Source organism: Molossus molossus, unplaced genomic scaffold (assembly GCF_014108415.1).
Source record: "Molossus molossus isolate mMolMol1 unplaced genomic scaffold, mMolMol1.p scaffold_m16_p_7, whole genome shotgun sequence".
NCBI classification, from domain to species: domain Eukaryota; kingdom Metazoa; phylum Chordata; class Mammalia; order Chiroptera; family Molossidae; genus Molossus; species Molossus molossus.
Genome location: NW_023425401.1, coordinates 111,383,968 through 111,399,773, shown reverse-complemented (window position 1 = coordinate 111,399,773; position 15,806 = coordinate 111,383,968). Strand labels below are relative to the sequence as shown.

Below are 15,806 nucleotides of genomic sequence, written 5' to 3'. Positions count from 1 at the left end.
GCTTCTGCTCTGAGAGCCTGGCATGGTGTGGCTCCTCCCTGGGGCAGGGGCCCGTGTGCATGGCGCTGGGGCAGGAGGCCCAGCGGGCACGCCGGAGCCAGCCCTCTGCAGGCCCCCATGGCCAGGCCTCTGGGAAGGAGTGGGCCTTGGTTTCTCTGGAAAAGGTATTTTTCTGGCCTGTAGGTGGTCAGCAGGTTCAAGGTGCACAACCCAGTGGCATTAGGTGCCTTCTGCCCTGTAGGCCGTCAGTCTGTGTGTAAGCTGGTGGACAGTGGCCGGGCACCGTGGCCACACCGGCATCTCGGGCTGTGGGGAGCGGCCTGAGTCCCTCTGCCGCAGCCCCATCGCTCGGGACCTGGCGAGGCCCAAAGCTGACTGTGCCAGCAGCAGTCCGGGCTGCCCGCTCTGGGCGGCCCCGCTCCGGGCCGGGCGCGGTCTCCGAATCACACTGTTTCCTTACCCAGTGCCCTCTGTCCCACTTCCCAAGATTTACACTAAGAATTCTCTTTCCACGGGCAACAAAGGGAGCCACCACGGAGAGAAGCCGAACCCAGGGCACGAGGGGGCCACTGGGCCACCGTCGGGGTGGACGGCCGCGAGTCCGCAGTGTGCGCCCGCCCGTCTCCGCCCGTCAAACTCGCTACCAGAATGTCCTCGACACTGTTACTCTCGTGCTCTGTTGTCTGAATAATTAAAGACGTTACGGAAACTTTCTGCGGTGTCTGTTCCGTGGCAGGATCCCTACCCCACACCTCACGGGCCTTCCTGGAGGTGTGAACGGGCAGCCTCATTGAGACGGCAGCCGACCCTGCCTCAGTGGAGGGTCGAGGGTCGGTCAGGCGGGAGCAGGGCCCCGGGGCTGCGGGCTCACAGCGCGGTGGGAAATGTTGGGCTAGCGTGCAAAGAAGGCCAGTTGGGCACCAGATTCGGCAAGAAAACACCAAAGTGGGCTGTGGGTTTCCCGTGACTCAAAGCAGCAGCCCGTCCGCTGTTTGCGTTGGAGGGGGGGGGTGGGGACAACCCAGCCCGCTGGGGAGGGAGGCCCAGGAAGGTGGCTGTTAAGTGACTTCACACCAGCAAGTCACAAACCTCTTGTGAGCCTCGACTTCTCCCAGGTCCCCTGATGGGGGTGTGTCCGAGGACAGATGCGGCCCCCAGCTCGGACTACTTTCTACCTTCTTAAATGGGGGAGGGCGTCTACAGAATAAAAATAATATTTTGCCCGGCTGGTGTGGCTCAGTGGCTGAGCATCGACCCTGCACCAAGAGGTCGCCGGTTCGATTCCCGGTCAGGGCACATGCCCAGGTTGTGGGCCCGATCCCCAGTGGGGGGCATGCAGGAGGCGGCCAGTCGATGTTCTCTCTCATCGATGTTTCCATCTCTCTCTCTCTAAAGTCAATAAAGAAAAAATATTTTGCTAAACAGTGCTAACAAAAAAAAAAAAAAAAGTAACATTTCACTCCACGCGAGTAGGTGCCTCGGACATTGCGTGTCCATCAACACCGCCCTCAGAGCACGGGCTCCAGGAGCACCTCCGAGCCCCCCCGGCCGGGCCGAGCAGGTGTGCCAGAGACCTCACCCCAAAACCACAGCCTGCACGCCTGAAATATGCACTACCTGGGTCTTTGCAGAAAAAGCCCCCCCCCCAGTGTGGATCTCGCACCCAAACCAGGGGGGCGGTGGGGTAGAGGCCAGGCGGTGGGGGTAACAGCCGGGAAGCCGCGGGGGCAGCCCCTTGGACCTGGGCGTGGAGCAGGTGAACCAGAGGGAGCCGGGCCGGGAAGAACCACCTGTAGGCAGGGCTCCCGCCGGGCGGCCTGCAGTTAGAAGGTGCCTCTCCACCTGTCACCCCGACCCTGTGAAAACTGCCTGCGTTTGGAGAGAACCCTCCTTTTCTGTTCAGGCTGGATGTTCCCAAATTAGAAGGACCCCTTGCAAGTCACATCTCACTACGGAAAGGGGCGCTGGGCCCCGCGACACAGAGCTGGGGGAAGCCCGCGGGACATGTGCGGTCTTGGCGGCGACCCTGGCTCTCGGGGGCGGGCAGCCAGGCCCCCGGAAGGGGGAGACTGGTCTCAGTAGGGTTCAGAAACCTGAAAAGTGAAGATCAGTTAGAAGCAACATTATGTCAAAAAATCCGAGGAGAAATCCCTCAAACCACAGAACGTGGCTCCTGGTGGAATCCTGTGTCCCTTTGCCCTGGACACCGACCTTCATCGGGGGGGACCCTCCTCTGGGCCCCAGGAAAGAAGCAGGGTTCCCTCCTGAGCCCTGCAGCCTGAGGCAGCAAAACAACCCGTGCCTTCCAGAGGGAGGCCCGGCTGGCCGGTCATCTGAACCGGCTGACGCCCTCCGGCCAGGCTGTGCCCGGCTCCCTGGCTTCAGGCTGGACCACCCAAGCACCCCGCAGAGCAGCAGCCCAGTGAGAAGTGGGGCGAGGGATCCCTGCCCTTTCAGAGAGAGCCCCGAGGCGCCGGCACCCACACAGCGGACAGGGCCGGGGTGGAGCGGCCGCGGACCCGAGGTTCGCCGCTGGCCCTTCTGACTGACTGGCGGGATGTGGAAGGCGAGTCCTGTGTCCAGCCTGGGGCTCTGAGGGGCCAGTGGGCCTCGGCCTGGCTGCCTGCGCCTGTGCCCCCAAGTCCCACGTCCCGGAAGCCCGGTGCCCCACAGGCCCTGCGGGGGCTGCTGCTCTCCGAGTGCTGCAGGGCCTCCTGCACAGCTTCACCCCACGTTCTCCAGCCCACTCGCTGGGGGTCCCCTGAGAACACAGGCTCCTTCTCTGCCGCCAGGCCCTCCTGAGGTGCACAAGGCAGGCCAGGAAAGCAGGCAGGAGGCTGCAGGAACCTCCGGGAAGATGCGGCCATACACCCCTCCCCTCGCCCCCTCCCCCGCCAATAGGCAGGTCCAAGGTCTCTGAGGTTCCCCAGCCCAGGGCAGGGTAAGCACCAGGCATGAGAGGCGGCTGGGAGTGGAGGGCTGGGTTGGGGGAGACCTGGGACCCTGGGCAGGGCCCCAGGCTCACCCCCAGGTCCCCTCTGCACCGAAGCTCTGGGCAGTTCAGCGTCACCAAGCCGGCGGGGACTCACACCTCTGAGTGGAGTCCGAGCGCCCTCTGGTGGTCTCGGCGGGACAGCGCAGGCGCGCCCTGGACGACACCTGGGCCCATCCGCTGGGGGCCTGCCTGGCTACGGCTGGGAGCTGATAGAAATGGACATCAGAAGTGCCTCGGAGACGGGAGAGCAAGTGACAGCAGGGTCCTCCCGCAGACAACAGCGCTGGAGGTCCGATGGGGCAGCTGGAGTGGGCAGTGCCGCCCGTCCCCACCCTCTGGCCCCAGGGGCCACGCCCAGCCATGCAGCCCCCTCCGGCACCAGGCCTGGCTCCGGCTGCGTTAGGCGACTGTGTTTTTAGATGCCAGTGGTCAAGAACAGGAGGGTTACACGATGGCCGCCTTGGGAAAACCAGGTGGCGGCAGGACAGGGCCAACGCTCTGCTGGACGGTGGGGCCACGGTCCACTGCCACCTGCAGGCCTGGGGCTGCGGCCCGCAGAGCGAGGCCCGTAGGCTCGGTGTCCAGGGCCAGCCCGGCCTGATTCCGTGTCTTCCAGGTTCTGTAATTTAATTCAAACGAGTCCGTGCAGCCCCCCGCGGGTCCCGACACCACCGGGCCATACACCTGCCTCCCCAGCCGGGCCCTGAGTTATTTATAGGCAGTGCTGGGTGTCGATCCTAAAGTCTAGGGGTTCCGTCAAAAACGTGCTTTTTCGGGTCAGGGGAATGAAGCTAAAAATACATTTGTGGCCTATGAGTGGCACATGCAAAGGCGAGCAGCCCCCGCTCTCTGGGGCAAGCAGGGGGCGGCCCCAGGGGGACCCTCCAACCAGCAGGCCTGGTGACCCGGCTGGCATGCCTCAGTCGGCACCCCTAGTCACACCCCCCCGCTCCGGCAGGTCACCCGCTCTCAGAGGCCCCGGCTCTGGGGGACCTGGGGAGGCCTCCCTGGCTGGCCCCTGACGTCCGTTCCCCCGTTCACGGGGACATCTGGATAGTGTGTGTCGGGTGTGCGGGCCCTACGGGTGGACGCAGGACTGTGGCCGGGTGGCAGGCTCTCCCTCCTCAGCAGCGCTGCCAGACCAGTGTACCCCGAGGTCCAGCCAGACTGAATGCTGTGCCCGGGGGGTGACCACACACGCCACCTCTTAATGCCGCGTCTTCTCAGAGAATACGAGGGGCTGGGACGGGGGGACCCTCCGGACAGGTGGGTGGGGTCCTGGGGTGCTGGAGGGGAGGCAACTGTGGTGAGGCCCAGGGTGCTGTTCCGTTTCCGGGGGCAAACAGCTGAGGGGTGCGGGCAAGGGGCTGGCTCCACATCCTGGCGAGTCGGGGAACAGGAGTCTGGAGTCGAGGATTCTGGGCTGTCAGCTGGGTGGGCTTCGGTTTGGGTCCACAGGTCCCCATTAGGGACTTACAAGCCTGTGCCAGGCGCCCAGAAACCGTGAGGAACCCACAGCCTGCTTCATGCTCCTCGGCACAGAGCGGGAAGCCCATCATCACACGTGGGCGACAGAGGGCGAGCCCCTCCCCCTCCCCCAGCAGCGATTCTGACGGGGCCTGCCTTCCACAGGAAGGAGCCGGGTTCGAAAGCCCCGCGTTGGAACTCACGGTGTGTTCTCACCCCAACAGAAGGCAGGAGTCCAGCCCCACACGGCATGGGCACACTGGCTGCCTCCTCTCTCCCCAGGGACCCTCGCACTTCACCGGGGTGCCTGGTCTTTCCCCCAAGCTGGAGCGTCCCCCAACAGGCAGCTGAGTTCTTCAGAATGACGGGGGACAGTCTAGAACTTGGTCCTATTGGGTGAGCCTGGGCTGAGAAATGGGGGTACATGGGGTGGAAATGAATCGGACCTTCTCTCACAACTGGGCAATAAGCTATCCAAGCCTTGGGACTTTATTAATCCACGGATTCGCAAGCCCACTTTCTTAGAGTGGGACCAAAAACGTGACCTTGGATTCACGGGTTTCCCGGGGGCTTTACAGTAGCACCCATCTGGGTAGCGGCCTCCTTGCCCGACTCGAAGGAATTAGTTGAGCCAACTATGGTGCGTCGTCCAGCGAATGCCACTGAGCTGTGTAAGACAACACAGAACAGAACAGCCTCACGGGCAAATATTCACAACACATTACTACACGGGAAAAGCTGGTTCCAAATCATTTCATACAGTTGGGTCCCATTTGTGTGCGTGCGTGCATGTGTGCTTGTATGAATGTGCACATTTGTGTCCACGTGTGTTTGCATGTTCATGTGTGCATGTTTCTGCACGTGTGCACCTGTTATTTGTGCGTTCGCGCATGTGCATGTGTGTTCGTGTTCACGTGTTTGTGTATCCAGGTTTGCGTGTGTTTGCATGCTCATGTGTGCACACACGTGTTTGCATTTATGTGTGGTTGCATGTTCAGGTCTGTTCATGCGTGCTCACACGTGTTTATGTGTGGTTGCAATGTTCAGGTGTGTTCGTGTATGCACACACATGTGTCTGTGTGTGCTCATGTGTGTTCATGCATGTGGTATACATAAACCTATGCATTCCTTAGAAAGCTGGGCAGGATGCGCACTGACCCCTTCACAGTGACTCTGGGTGAACTTAGTGACCTCGATGCCGGGACAGCTCAGTAGGCTGCAGCAAAAGTGAAATATTTGCATCTAAAATCACATAAGGAGCGTTTTCCTTCACTTTGTTTCATTTCTCCACCCTGGTGCCCTCGGTCACCCGAATCTGGGACAGCCACCGAGATGCTGATGGCCCGCCGCCTCAGGACCCCCCGCAGACTGCTTCGGGAAGGTGTGGGACGGGGTACGTCTCATCCTCTGAGGGTCGGGGGTCCGGCACCTGGTGAGGTCCGGGACGAAACGGGTGGCGGGGTGTCCATGAGCTGAGGAGACTCGCCTTTCCAGACTCAAAGCCAGTGACCAAAAGGCGTCCCCCAATATCCTCATGGTGGAGCAACTCCTGGGAAGAGCCGGCCCTGGTCTCACCTCTGCAGGGGACCGGCCACATCCCGACCAGCCACGTCTGCTCCCCACGTGGAAGGAGGGCTCAGCGGAGTCTCCAGCTTGTCTGACCAGTGGCCTCGAGAAATCGGGGTCCACGGGCCCTCTCGCCCCGTCCGCTGTGCCTGTTGCTGCAGGAAGGGCACCTGGGAGCCCAGAAGACTGAGCTGCGGAGCGAGCAGCGGAGCGGCGGTGCCGGCAGGATGGGAGCGCCACCTAGCGGCCTGCTTGGGCCCGGCCGCCCATCCCCAGGGAGGTGGTGTCCCTGCGGTCAGCACCACCTGCCGGGCAGCTCCGACCCCCAGGGCTCTCCCCCCACTGCTGGGGGGCCCTTTCTGGGGACGAGAGGAGGGGCCCTGGTGTTCACGGGAAAGCGAGGGGCCGCGGCTGGGCCCCTCGGGGAGCAGACACAGCAGATAAGCCCGCAAAGGAAGGGCACTCAGGACCTCCCCGAAAGCAGAGGACAGAGGAAGTAGCTCCGAGAAGTCGGGGAGAGGGTGTGCGCCCGGGACAGTCTCCTGGGAATCACTTGAGGCGATTTTGTATTTTCAACTAGGGGGTGGCTTTCGAAACTCAGGACTCACTGCACCTTCCTGAGACTTTACAAATCAGCAGCGACACCCCGCGCTCCGTCCCACGTCGTGGCCACTGTGCAGACAGCCGAGGCTTTGGGGTCGGAGGACACAGTGCGAGGACTCCGCCCCCCCCCCCCCGCCCCCAGGTCCTGACAGGGCCCACGGGCTGGGTGTGGCCTGCCTCCAATGACGGCAGAAGTGACCTGGAGGACAGGAGCGGTGGAGAACAGATGAGCTGGTCAGCCACCGGGGAGAACGTGGCGGGAGGGCAGTGACTGGCTGGAGAGGACCCTGGTGGATGACCACAGGGCGTGTTCTGGGCGGTTAGCCTCTGGATCTTCCAGGACCTGGGCTCTCGGGAAGCAGCGTGGACAGGGGCCTCCCCACGGTGCTGGGTCCCAGGAGCTGGGCAGGAGGCAGAGCCAGCGGGCCTCTCAAGCCAGGTACGTCGGGCCAGGGGCTGGGCGAGGCCCGGCAGTGCGGGGGACCCCAGGTGCAGGCACTTGGCTGGGGGGGGCGCAGCCCGGAACCTCACTGGTGCCCACCTCCCTCCATGTTCGTGGGTGTCTCCCTGCACCTCTGCTCTCACCCCGCCTGGTCTGGGTCCCGGACCTGCCCCGCACCAGGCACAGGTCTGGACACAGCTCAGCATGTGGTCAGCACCCAGCGATGCCCGCCGGGCTCAGGTCTGAGTCCCTCCTCAGGCAGGGGTCACAAGGGACTCCCCTGAGAATCGAACAGGGCATGTGCTTCTCACCCTCGGCACTGGGCGGCCAGGGAGGCCTTCCTGCCGCTTCTGTCAGGGAAGCAGCGGGGGGTCTGGAGGGTGCCGGGCCCATCGGCCCCACCCGTGCGTCCCCCCAGAATGACAGGACCACATGCGGGGGGCGCAGTGCGGAGGGACCCGGCCTCAGCCTGACAGAGGTGACCGTCGACTTGAGCAGCACCCTCATGACACGCAACCCTAAGGGGGTAACCGGGGTCCTCTCATCCCGGGAGGGCAGACCTCAGTCCACGAGCCCCGCGCCCCCCAGCTCCAGGGACAAGGACTCGCGCCCACAGGCAGCACGGAGGCCCGTGTTCCCACTCCGCTCCTGTCCTCCTCCCAGGACAAGCCCCTTTCCCAGGCCAGAAAGGTGAACCAGAGACCCCCGAGTCCCACTGCAGAGGCCGACACAGGGCCCCACCAGCGTGTGCACCTGTCACCACACGGGGCGTGTGTGCACGTGTCTGTGTGCGTGTGCAAACACGCCTAGTTTCTTGCATGTTTCCTTTAACAATATTTCCTGGAGTGCTGTTTTTAAAACACCTTATTTTCAAAATAGGTTATCAACTGTGAGCCATCTGCAGCAACCTAAACTGATCCTGTTGCCCTCGGGTGCAGGAGACCGGGCGCCGGCACATGGCCGCTGACCCCTCCTCCCTCCATCTTGGTCAGGGTTAGTGCTGGGGTGTGGACTTCCTTTGGAAAACTGTGAAGATGGCGTGTGACACTTAAAAAAATGTAGAAAGTCCTGGCCAGTTTGGCTCAGCGGTTAGAGCAACGGCCTGCGGTCCGGAGAGACCCGGGTTCGGTTCCTGCTAAGGGCACGTACCTCGGTTGCAATTTGTCCCCGGCCCTGGTTGGGGTTGTGTGGGTGGCAACCAACCGATGTCTCTCTCTCTCTCTCTCTCTCATGTTGATGTTTCTCCCTTTTCCTCCCTCTCTCCTTCCTGCTCTATCTGAAGATAAATGCAAAAAAAAAGTAGGAAGATGCCTTGGCTGAGTGTCGGCCCGTGGACCAGAGTCGTGGTTCAATTCTGGTCAGGGGCACATGCCTTGGTTTCGGTTCGTCCCCAGCCCTGGTCAGGGTTGTGCGGGAGGCAGCCAGTCGATGTGTCCCTCTTTCCCCCTTCCCACTCTATCTGAAAATAAATAGAAAAAAAACATCCTCAAGTGAGGATTAAAAAAACAGAAAACACACAACTCCTCAGTTCCACCAAAACACAATGCACTGTGATGCCGTCGGCGGGTCTGTCGGACTCACACAGACCCTGCAGTGCGGATGGAGGCCAGCTCACCCTGACCTTCAGGGCCCGTCACTCAGAGACCTGTCTCCAGGCCGTCCTCTGAGGACAGTGGCCGTGCTGTCTGTGCACAGGGTAGAGGCGGCCGGGCCGGATCCGAGCGGCCAGACGAAGTGAAAGCTACAGAACAGAAGCGGAAACGTCAAAGTACTTTATTGATACATCTTTCAAATGACAACAGTTCCGAACACAGTTCAGCATGGAGTCACACAGATGACAACAATACATTCCAGCGTCTCTACTGCTCCACACCCACTCCCGAGAGGCTGTCCGCGCCGGACCAGGGGAGCGGGACGCGACAGGCAGCGCCAGGCCGCAGGGGCGCGGTGCCGGGGACGGCAGGGCACAGGAAGGAGCCACCCAGAGGAAGGAAGCAGTCAGCTGGCCCAGAGCGCTCGCTGCACCACGCTCCAGGCTCGGTGTGGCCGCCCACACCCGCCGGCGCACTAGGCTAGGAGGGCCGGCCAGCCCGAGGGCGCGGCCCAGGCCCAGGCCGTGCCCACTAACATGAACTCATGCAAAAGCCGTCCTGCAAAGGAGAGGGCAAAACAGGGTTAGTGACGCCGCCCTTGGCTGCGGGTGCTGCCTCCGCGCTGCAAAGGAACAGAGTCCGAGTGTTATTCTCTCCAATCAGAGACCTGGAGGAGCAAGTCAGGAGTAAGAACCTGTCGAAGCAAAGGTGTCAGCAAGGTGCAGGGGGCCGAGGCCAGGACCCAGGACGGGAGGCGCAGCAGGAGAGGGCGGGGGCGGGGCGGGGTGCAGGGAGAGTCCAGAGGAGGCCGGAGCCAGGAGGCCTAGGACCTGGCCCGGAACCTGAGCAGCAGCAGCAGCAGCAGCAATGAGAACACCAGGTCTGGGCTTTGCTGTCGCTGAACCTGAAACTGAACAGCGGAGAATTAAAGCCTCGGGTTACAATCCTCACGGAGGAGAGGTCTGGGCTCTGCCTGTGGAAGCAAAGCAGGTTACAGAGCCACGCGCCATCTGCTCTTCCGTCACAGCGTGTGCGCGCGTGAACCCGACGTGTCCGCGCGGACACGCCTGCAGGATGCCGAGCAGCACCCCGGGCACGCCTGCAACGGGAAAGCAGTGTGTGAGGCAGCCGTGCTGAGGTGCTGGGCCAGCTTTCTACAGTGTAGTGAACCCCTAAACACAGAACATAAGAAACAGCACATCTGTCCACCCCGTGGAACACACTCAGGCTACACTGCATCGTGCTCCGTCACTAAGGGCCTGCACTGTCTACGTAGCTCCTGAAACTAGTCAAGGGGCCGAGGCCACGTGGCCGTCGCCCTGGGCACCCGGCCAGCTGCCCGTCTCACTGGGGCCCGACCAACGGCCCGGGGAGGACGGCCGGCAGCCCCCTCCGCACGTCGCGGGAGTACACCTGGATCCAATGTGGATCGGCGGGATGCGCTCTGCCGCGCACAGAGCTCGGCACTGTGCGCTGGACATCACGTAGGTTCAAAGACCTTACACGAAAATCCTTAGGATTCAATAGTGAATCGAGGCTACACGCCTTTGGAGAATTCTTATCTAAGAATGTCCAAGATAATACTTCATTCACACGTTTTAAAAATAGTTGAAAAGGTTCATTGAAATGCTCATTAAATCAAATGCTAAAAAAATCTAAACTCACCCTAACTGGTCGGACCCTGTGCTTCCCTCCTGGGGTCCCCGCGCCCCATCTCACCTCGCTCCTCCCTGTCAGCGGAGCCCTTTCCGATCGCCTCCTGAGCCGTCTGTGAGGAACAACAGCTGGGTGCTTCCTCCCGCTCCCAGCAAACAACAAACAGGGGCCCTGCCTGAGAGGGGGGACCCGCCGCACGCTGCCCCCGCTCCAGCCCTAACTGTCCTCAGCGGGTCCATCAGCCCAGCGGTCTGCGGGCGCCCAGCTTACCTTCGGGCAAACAGACAAAGCGACAGTGGACAGAATACTGGAAGCCAAAAGAAGACGTGACAACGGCCCGGAGCAGCTCTGCGAGCGGGTCTCACTCCTGCCCCAGAGCCGCCGGGCCCTCCTGACGGGCGCCCCCCCCCAGCAGAGCCCCAGCGCACACCTACCAAGGCCCCGTGTGCCCACTCCCACGCGCCCCTCGGGGACAGCCTGCTCCCGGGCGGTGCCAGGAGACGGGCCAGGACGAGGTCCTACAGCTGCTCATTCTGCAGGCCGCCCTCTCCCGCGGCTCCCCTTCCTCCGGCCCTGCACCCCACACCTCCCCCTCCTCCCAGCAGCACAGTCCTGTTGGCGGAATTAAGCAACACGCTGTTTGGGAAGAAGGGCCTGGTGCAGGACCCAAGTCTGTCACAGTTCAGAAACGCTACAGAACAGCGAGCACGCACAATGTTTCTCAGGACCTTTACAGACCATGGACGACCCGAATTAGAAGACCTTCTGTTCATGGAGCCCACTCCTCCCCTCCCACCCCCCCACCCCTCAGCGGTGAGGCCGCAGGCAACCCACTTAGGGTGCTGCCTGTCCAGAAACGGGGACCCTCGACATTTATCAGGGAAAAGGACCAGATGCGAGCTAACAGACCGACAGCGCAAGCTCATGCTCAGACAGGCGGCTGGGCGAGCTTGTTACAGCGCAGACTCAATACAAGGGGGCGCGGAGAGGGACGGCCCACATGGTCGCCGTCCGCCTCCGACACACCGCTGTCCACGGGCTCTAGGCCCCGGGGCTGTGAACAAATAATGCACAGGTCAGGACGAAGGCATTGGCTCACTCCCATCTTTATAAAAGTCGAACGTACACACGAACACGGCAACAATCATGGAGCTGTGTCCATTAAACTCGATGAGACAACACAAAAGAACTAGCGAACAGCTGAGGTGCTGCTGAGCTGAAGCATTTCCAATAGCACTTTAATCTAGAAGGTCCAGCTTACACAGCATGTCACGTGTGCCTGCGTCTGCACTGAATGCACGGTAAAGAACAGAGATAATGGTTGCAACAGATCTTCCGAGGGCTCAGCTACCGAGTCTGGCTTCCCTGAGAGAAGCGCCCCAGGACAGGTAATGCTTCCTAAGTCCGCTTCCTCCCTCCCGCCGCTCCCTGCAGGAAACCACTGTGCCAGGCCCGGCCGGCTGCAGGCCCCGGCCAGGCGGGCACCAGCGGCACGGCACCGAGCGTGCTCGCAGGGCTGTAGGGAAGGCCCTCCCGAGGGCCAGTCCTTCAGGACGGGACTCAGGAAAGCCTGTGTGCGCAGGTCGACACGCACATCCTGGCACCCACGTCACGCTTGGTGCCCAAAGGCCCTGAAGTGGTCACGGGTCTGTCCGGGCCATGGGGCCCAGACAGGATTAGCCCGCCATCACTGACTAGAAGAAAGGACGCTAAAGCCCACTGTCCAGAGACAACACGCAGGGGTCTGGTTTCTGAGCCACAGCACACGCAGACTATTTCAAAAAGGGGTAAAAAGCTCGCTCAGCTCATGTTACTGTGCAAACCCAGCACGTGGGCTGTGCGCCCGCTGGTGGCCGAGCGGGAGGTCTGCACCTCTCTCTAGGGCTTTGTGCTCAGCCGGCACCAACGCAGCCCGCGGACCGCACTAGCTCCGCTCCGCGTCCGCATGTGACACACCTGGCCTGCCTGTGAGCGTGGGCGCCGAGCCACGGCAGGCAGCTGCTGGGCACAGGGCACCGACGCATGGGTCACGCCACTGGAGCACCTGGGAGCCAGCGGGGGCTCTCCGGAGCAGGGAGGCAGATGCCCCGCCTGTGCCCCCTGCGGGCAGCGCCCCCTCCTGGGCTCTCAGCACCAATGCCCAGTCAACGTGCACGCGGTCTCCCGGGCCTGCGCACGCCCTCCATTCTGGCCCCGACTCTGGGAAGCGCACTGGAGCCTCAGCTGTGCCCACGAGGGAGCGAGCTCCCTGGCCTGGCTCAGCTCCCAGGGGCCGAGAGGAGAGCAGCCTGGCTGCACAGGCCTCAGGTGCCACTCTGGTCCCCGCGGGGCTGGCCAGAGACCCTGAATAGCAACAAGCCCCTCATTCTACTTCTACAGACAGCGCTGTGGGGACACCTCCGGTGTGACGCGGCCACGTCCGTGTGCCTGGCGCCCCTCGCTCAGACCAGGCACAGCGGCACCGCTCCCTGAGCAGACACACCGCAGGGCGCTTGCCCAGCGTCTGCCCAGAGGGACTTCCCTACAGTTGCTCTGTGCAGTGACGGCCCCACCTAAAGAAGCTGCGCAGACACTCACGCCTCCCTCGCCCACACGCTGCGAGGAGGCCCAGGGTGCCACCCGCTCTCAGTCTGCTGAAGGACAGCACAGCCCTGCTCAAAAAGAGAGAAAGGTTAAAACACTGAGGACCAGCTTCCCAAAGGCTGCTCGCCACAGAGCAGCGCCCTGAGCCCACCACTCGGCTGCACTGAGGAGGGAGGAACCAGCCAGGCTGCCCGGCTCCGGCGCTCCTCCGCCCGGGAGCACGCTGAGCGGCCACCGAGCAGGGAAGCGCAGTGGTGCAGCCTGGTCCCCGCCCTGTTTGGGAAGAGTTAGAAAGGGTGGTGGTCCCCTCCGGAGCTCGGGGGTACAGCTGGCGCTTTTGGGGTCTTTACAAGAAGCAGAATCTGCTGCATTGTCCCCCCCGCCCTCACACCTGCTTTCTGGGACAACCCCCCACTTTTTCACCTGTTCTTACGAGAGCCTTCAGAGGGCTTTCTGAGAAGATGCCTCTGGTCTAGCCTGCACTGAAGATAAGTGCAACCATTATCAAAGATTCTTTGCTGTGAAAAGTACTTAGAATTTGTGTGCTAATGTTCCTCCCTGAACCTAAGTCTCGGTGAGCGATCGATCAGACAGTGAAATCACGAAGAACAGTGTCTACATGCATCGTAAGCACGTTGGAAACAAAAGAAAACAAAAACTGGAGTTCCCGGAGGCGGCCACAGAACGTGAAGCCATCGAACCGAACGCCAGCCTGCCACGTCCCGCAAGTTCAGCTCCCCCAGAATCCACGCTGGCTGCTGGCGCTCCGGACAACAGTTACGAGACCGCACGGAGCCCCGGCCGGCGGGCCCTGTGCCGGCAGCTCCCTCGAAGACACCCCACAGCTCGGCGTGCAGCACGGTCGGCTCCTGCTGGGACTCACTCGACAATCAGGGCCACGTTTATGTGGGACAAGTCTATCATGTGCCTGCGGAGACAGGAACAAACAGCAGCGTCAGTCGGATCTGCACATGGCCGTCCACTTGCAGAAGCAGGACAGACGGAGAGGGGAGCCAACAGAGACACCGACACAAGCACGTCCACAGAGGCCTGCCCGCGAGCGGCCCTGTGCGCCGCAGTGACAGGTGGACGCTGCAGCACGCGGGCAGCAGCTGCCATGACCGAGAGGAGCTGAGGAGCCCCCCGCCTCGGCTCCAGAGCCACAGACCCCACTACCTGTGGAACTTCTGCTGGAACGCCAGTGCGTGCGCGGGCTCCTTGAACTTGGCGATGGCTTTCCGCTGCTGGGGAAGCATCTGCAAACTCTGGAGGGAAAAGCAAAGAGACACTTTAATGTTGTGCTACATGTACATGCACACGTGAGATTTCATGCAGAATTCAAGCTTAGACCACATCTGGGTGACTGACAGACGAAGTCCATCTCTATGCAGTTTTTCTAACTCACCCTCGAAGCCCGGCTTTAAGACCCTGCACCGTCTGACCACACCAGCCACCCAGTCCTTCCTCTGCACCTTCCCCGCGGCCTGGTGGCAGGCACCCACGGGTGTCCCTTTCTGTTCTCATGCCTTCTCGTAAGGCGACTGACTGTCAGGGTATCTAGATCTTGAAAATACTATGCTCCTCTTCAAGAAAAAGTTTCAAGGTTTCAGTGGTGACTGTCTCCTATGAGTGTGTTCCCCAGTGAAACGAACAACATGAAAACAAGGCATGAAGCTTCGTGTTTACCATTCACCATGTAAAATGGTAAAACGATTGCTCTAAGATTTGTTTATTTGTATCTAAGTGCCTCAAACTTCCATTTGATGGAGGAGCTATCAGTCAAGACAGCATCGACCACATGAAATTCTCACAGAATCACAAGAGCCAGGGCTCCCCAGGGGCACGGGCACAGGAGCGAGGGCTCCCCAGTGTGCACGGGCACGGGAGTGCGGGCCCCCCAGGGTGCACGGGAGCGCGGGCTCCACAGTGTGCACGGGCACGGGAGTGCGGGATCCCCAGGGTGCACGGGCACGGGCTCCCCAGGGGGCACGGGCTCCCCAGGGGGCACGGGCACGGGAGTGCTGCCTGACGCTGGCTTCCTGGTGCTCCCCTCTGCTTACATGTCTGTGCCCTTTCAACACAACAAACCCTATTTTCCAGACATGAGAATGAATTGTAGAAATCGCCACTATTCAACCTATCAAAATGACAAATATTAATGATTTCTTTGGAAGGAGAGGAAAACCTGTTGCATGAAGAGCTGAAGGCTATGATCACCACTTTCCACATTTTCATATAAAAACAAATCACCCAGAACAGGCCAAAAGCTAGCATTTGTCTCAAGTCTATACTATTCATTGATTCCCCAACTCCTGTCCCCCGCCAAATATCTAACTGATATGGAGACAGAAAGACTAAATTCATCCCCTTCCTCCCTGATTTACTGCTCACTTTTCAGAGATAAGACGTCTTCAAACAGTGTCGGAGAGTAGGTGCTGTTCTGCTATCGAGCACGAGAGGCTGGCGGAACCCTCCTGGAGCAGGCTCCACCCGCGCCCACGAACAGCCAGCAGGGCCACGGGGCCGAGCTGCCGGGACCGTCCGCACACAGCAACGCGCTGCTCAGAACCTGGCCGCTTTCCCACTCGAGGTCAAGTCCGCCCTCTTTCTGGTGGAGCCCGTGTGTGTCCAGTTGCTGCCGTCCCGACAGGTCCGTTACGTGCGTCCCCTCTGCCCACAACCCCTCACACCTCCAGGAGTGCTGCTAGTGGTTCTAAACACAACTGGGCCTGGCGGGAGTGGCTCAGTGGCTGAGCGTCAGCCCAGGCACCAAGAGGTCGCCAGTTTGATTCCCGGTCAGGGCACATGCCCAGGTTGTGGGCCCGATCCCCAGTGGGGGGCGTGCAGGAGGCGGCCAGTTGATATTCTCTCTCATCTATGTTTCTCTCTCTCTCCCCCTCTC

The 15,806-nt window shown here is 61.3% G+C and overlaps 1 protein-coding gene across 1 annotated transcript in view; it reads right to left on the bottom strand.

The window, feature by feature from the left end:
* Positions 1 to 13,165: 13,165 nt before the first annotated feature.
* RBM33 (RNA binding motif protein 33) overlaps positions 13,166 to 15,806 on the bottom strand; it is an 88,513-nt gene continuing 85,872 nt past the window's right edge. Inside the window, exons 17-18 of the mRNA XM_036247460.1 lie at positions 14,081 to 14,169; positions 13,166 to 13,832 (exon numbers count right to left, since the gene is read on the bottom strand). Of these exons, the coding sequence (XP_036103353.1) occupies positions 13,784 to 13,832; positions 14,081 to 14,169 (138 nt within the window). The 3' untranslated portion in view covers positions 13,166 to 13,783. The remainder of the gene's footprint in view (positions 13,833 to 14,080; positions 14,170 to 15,806) is intronic.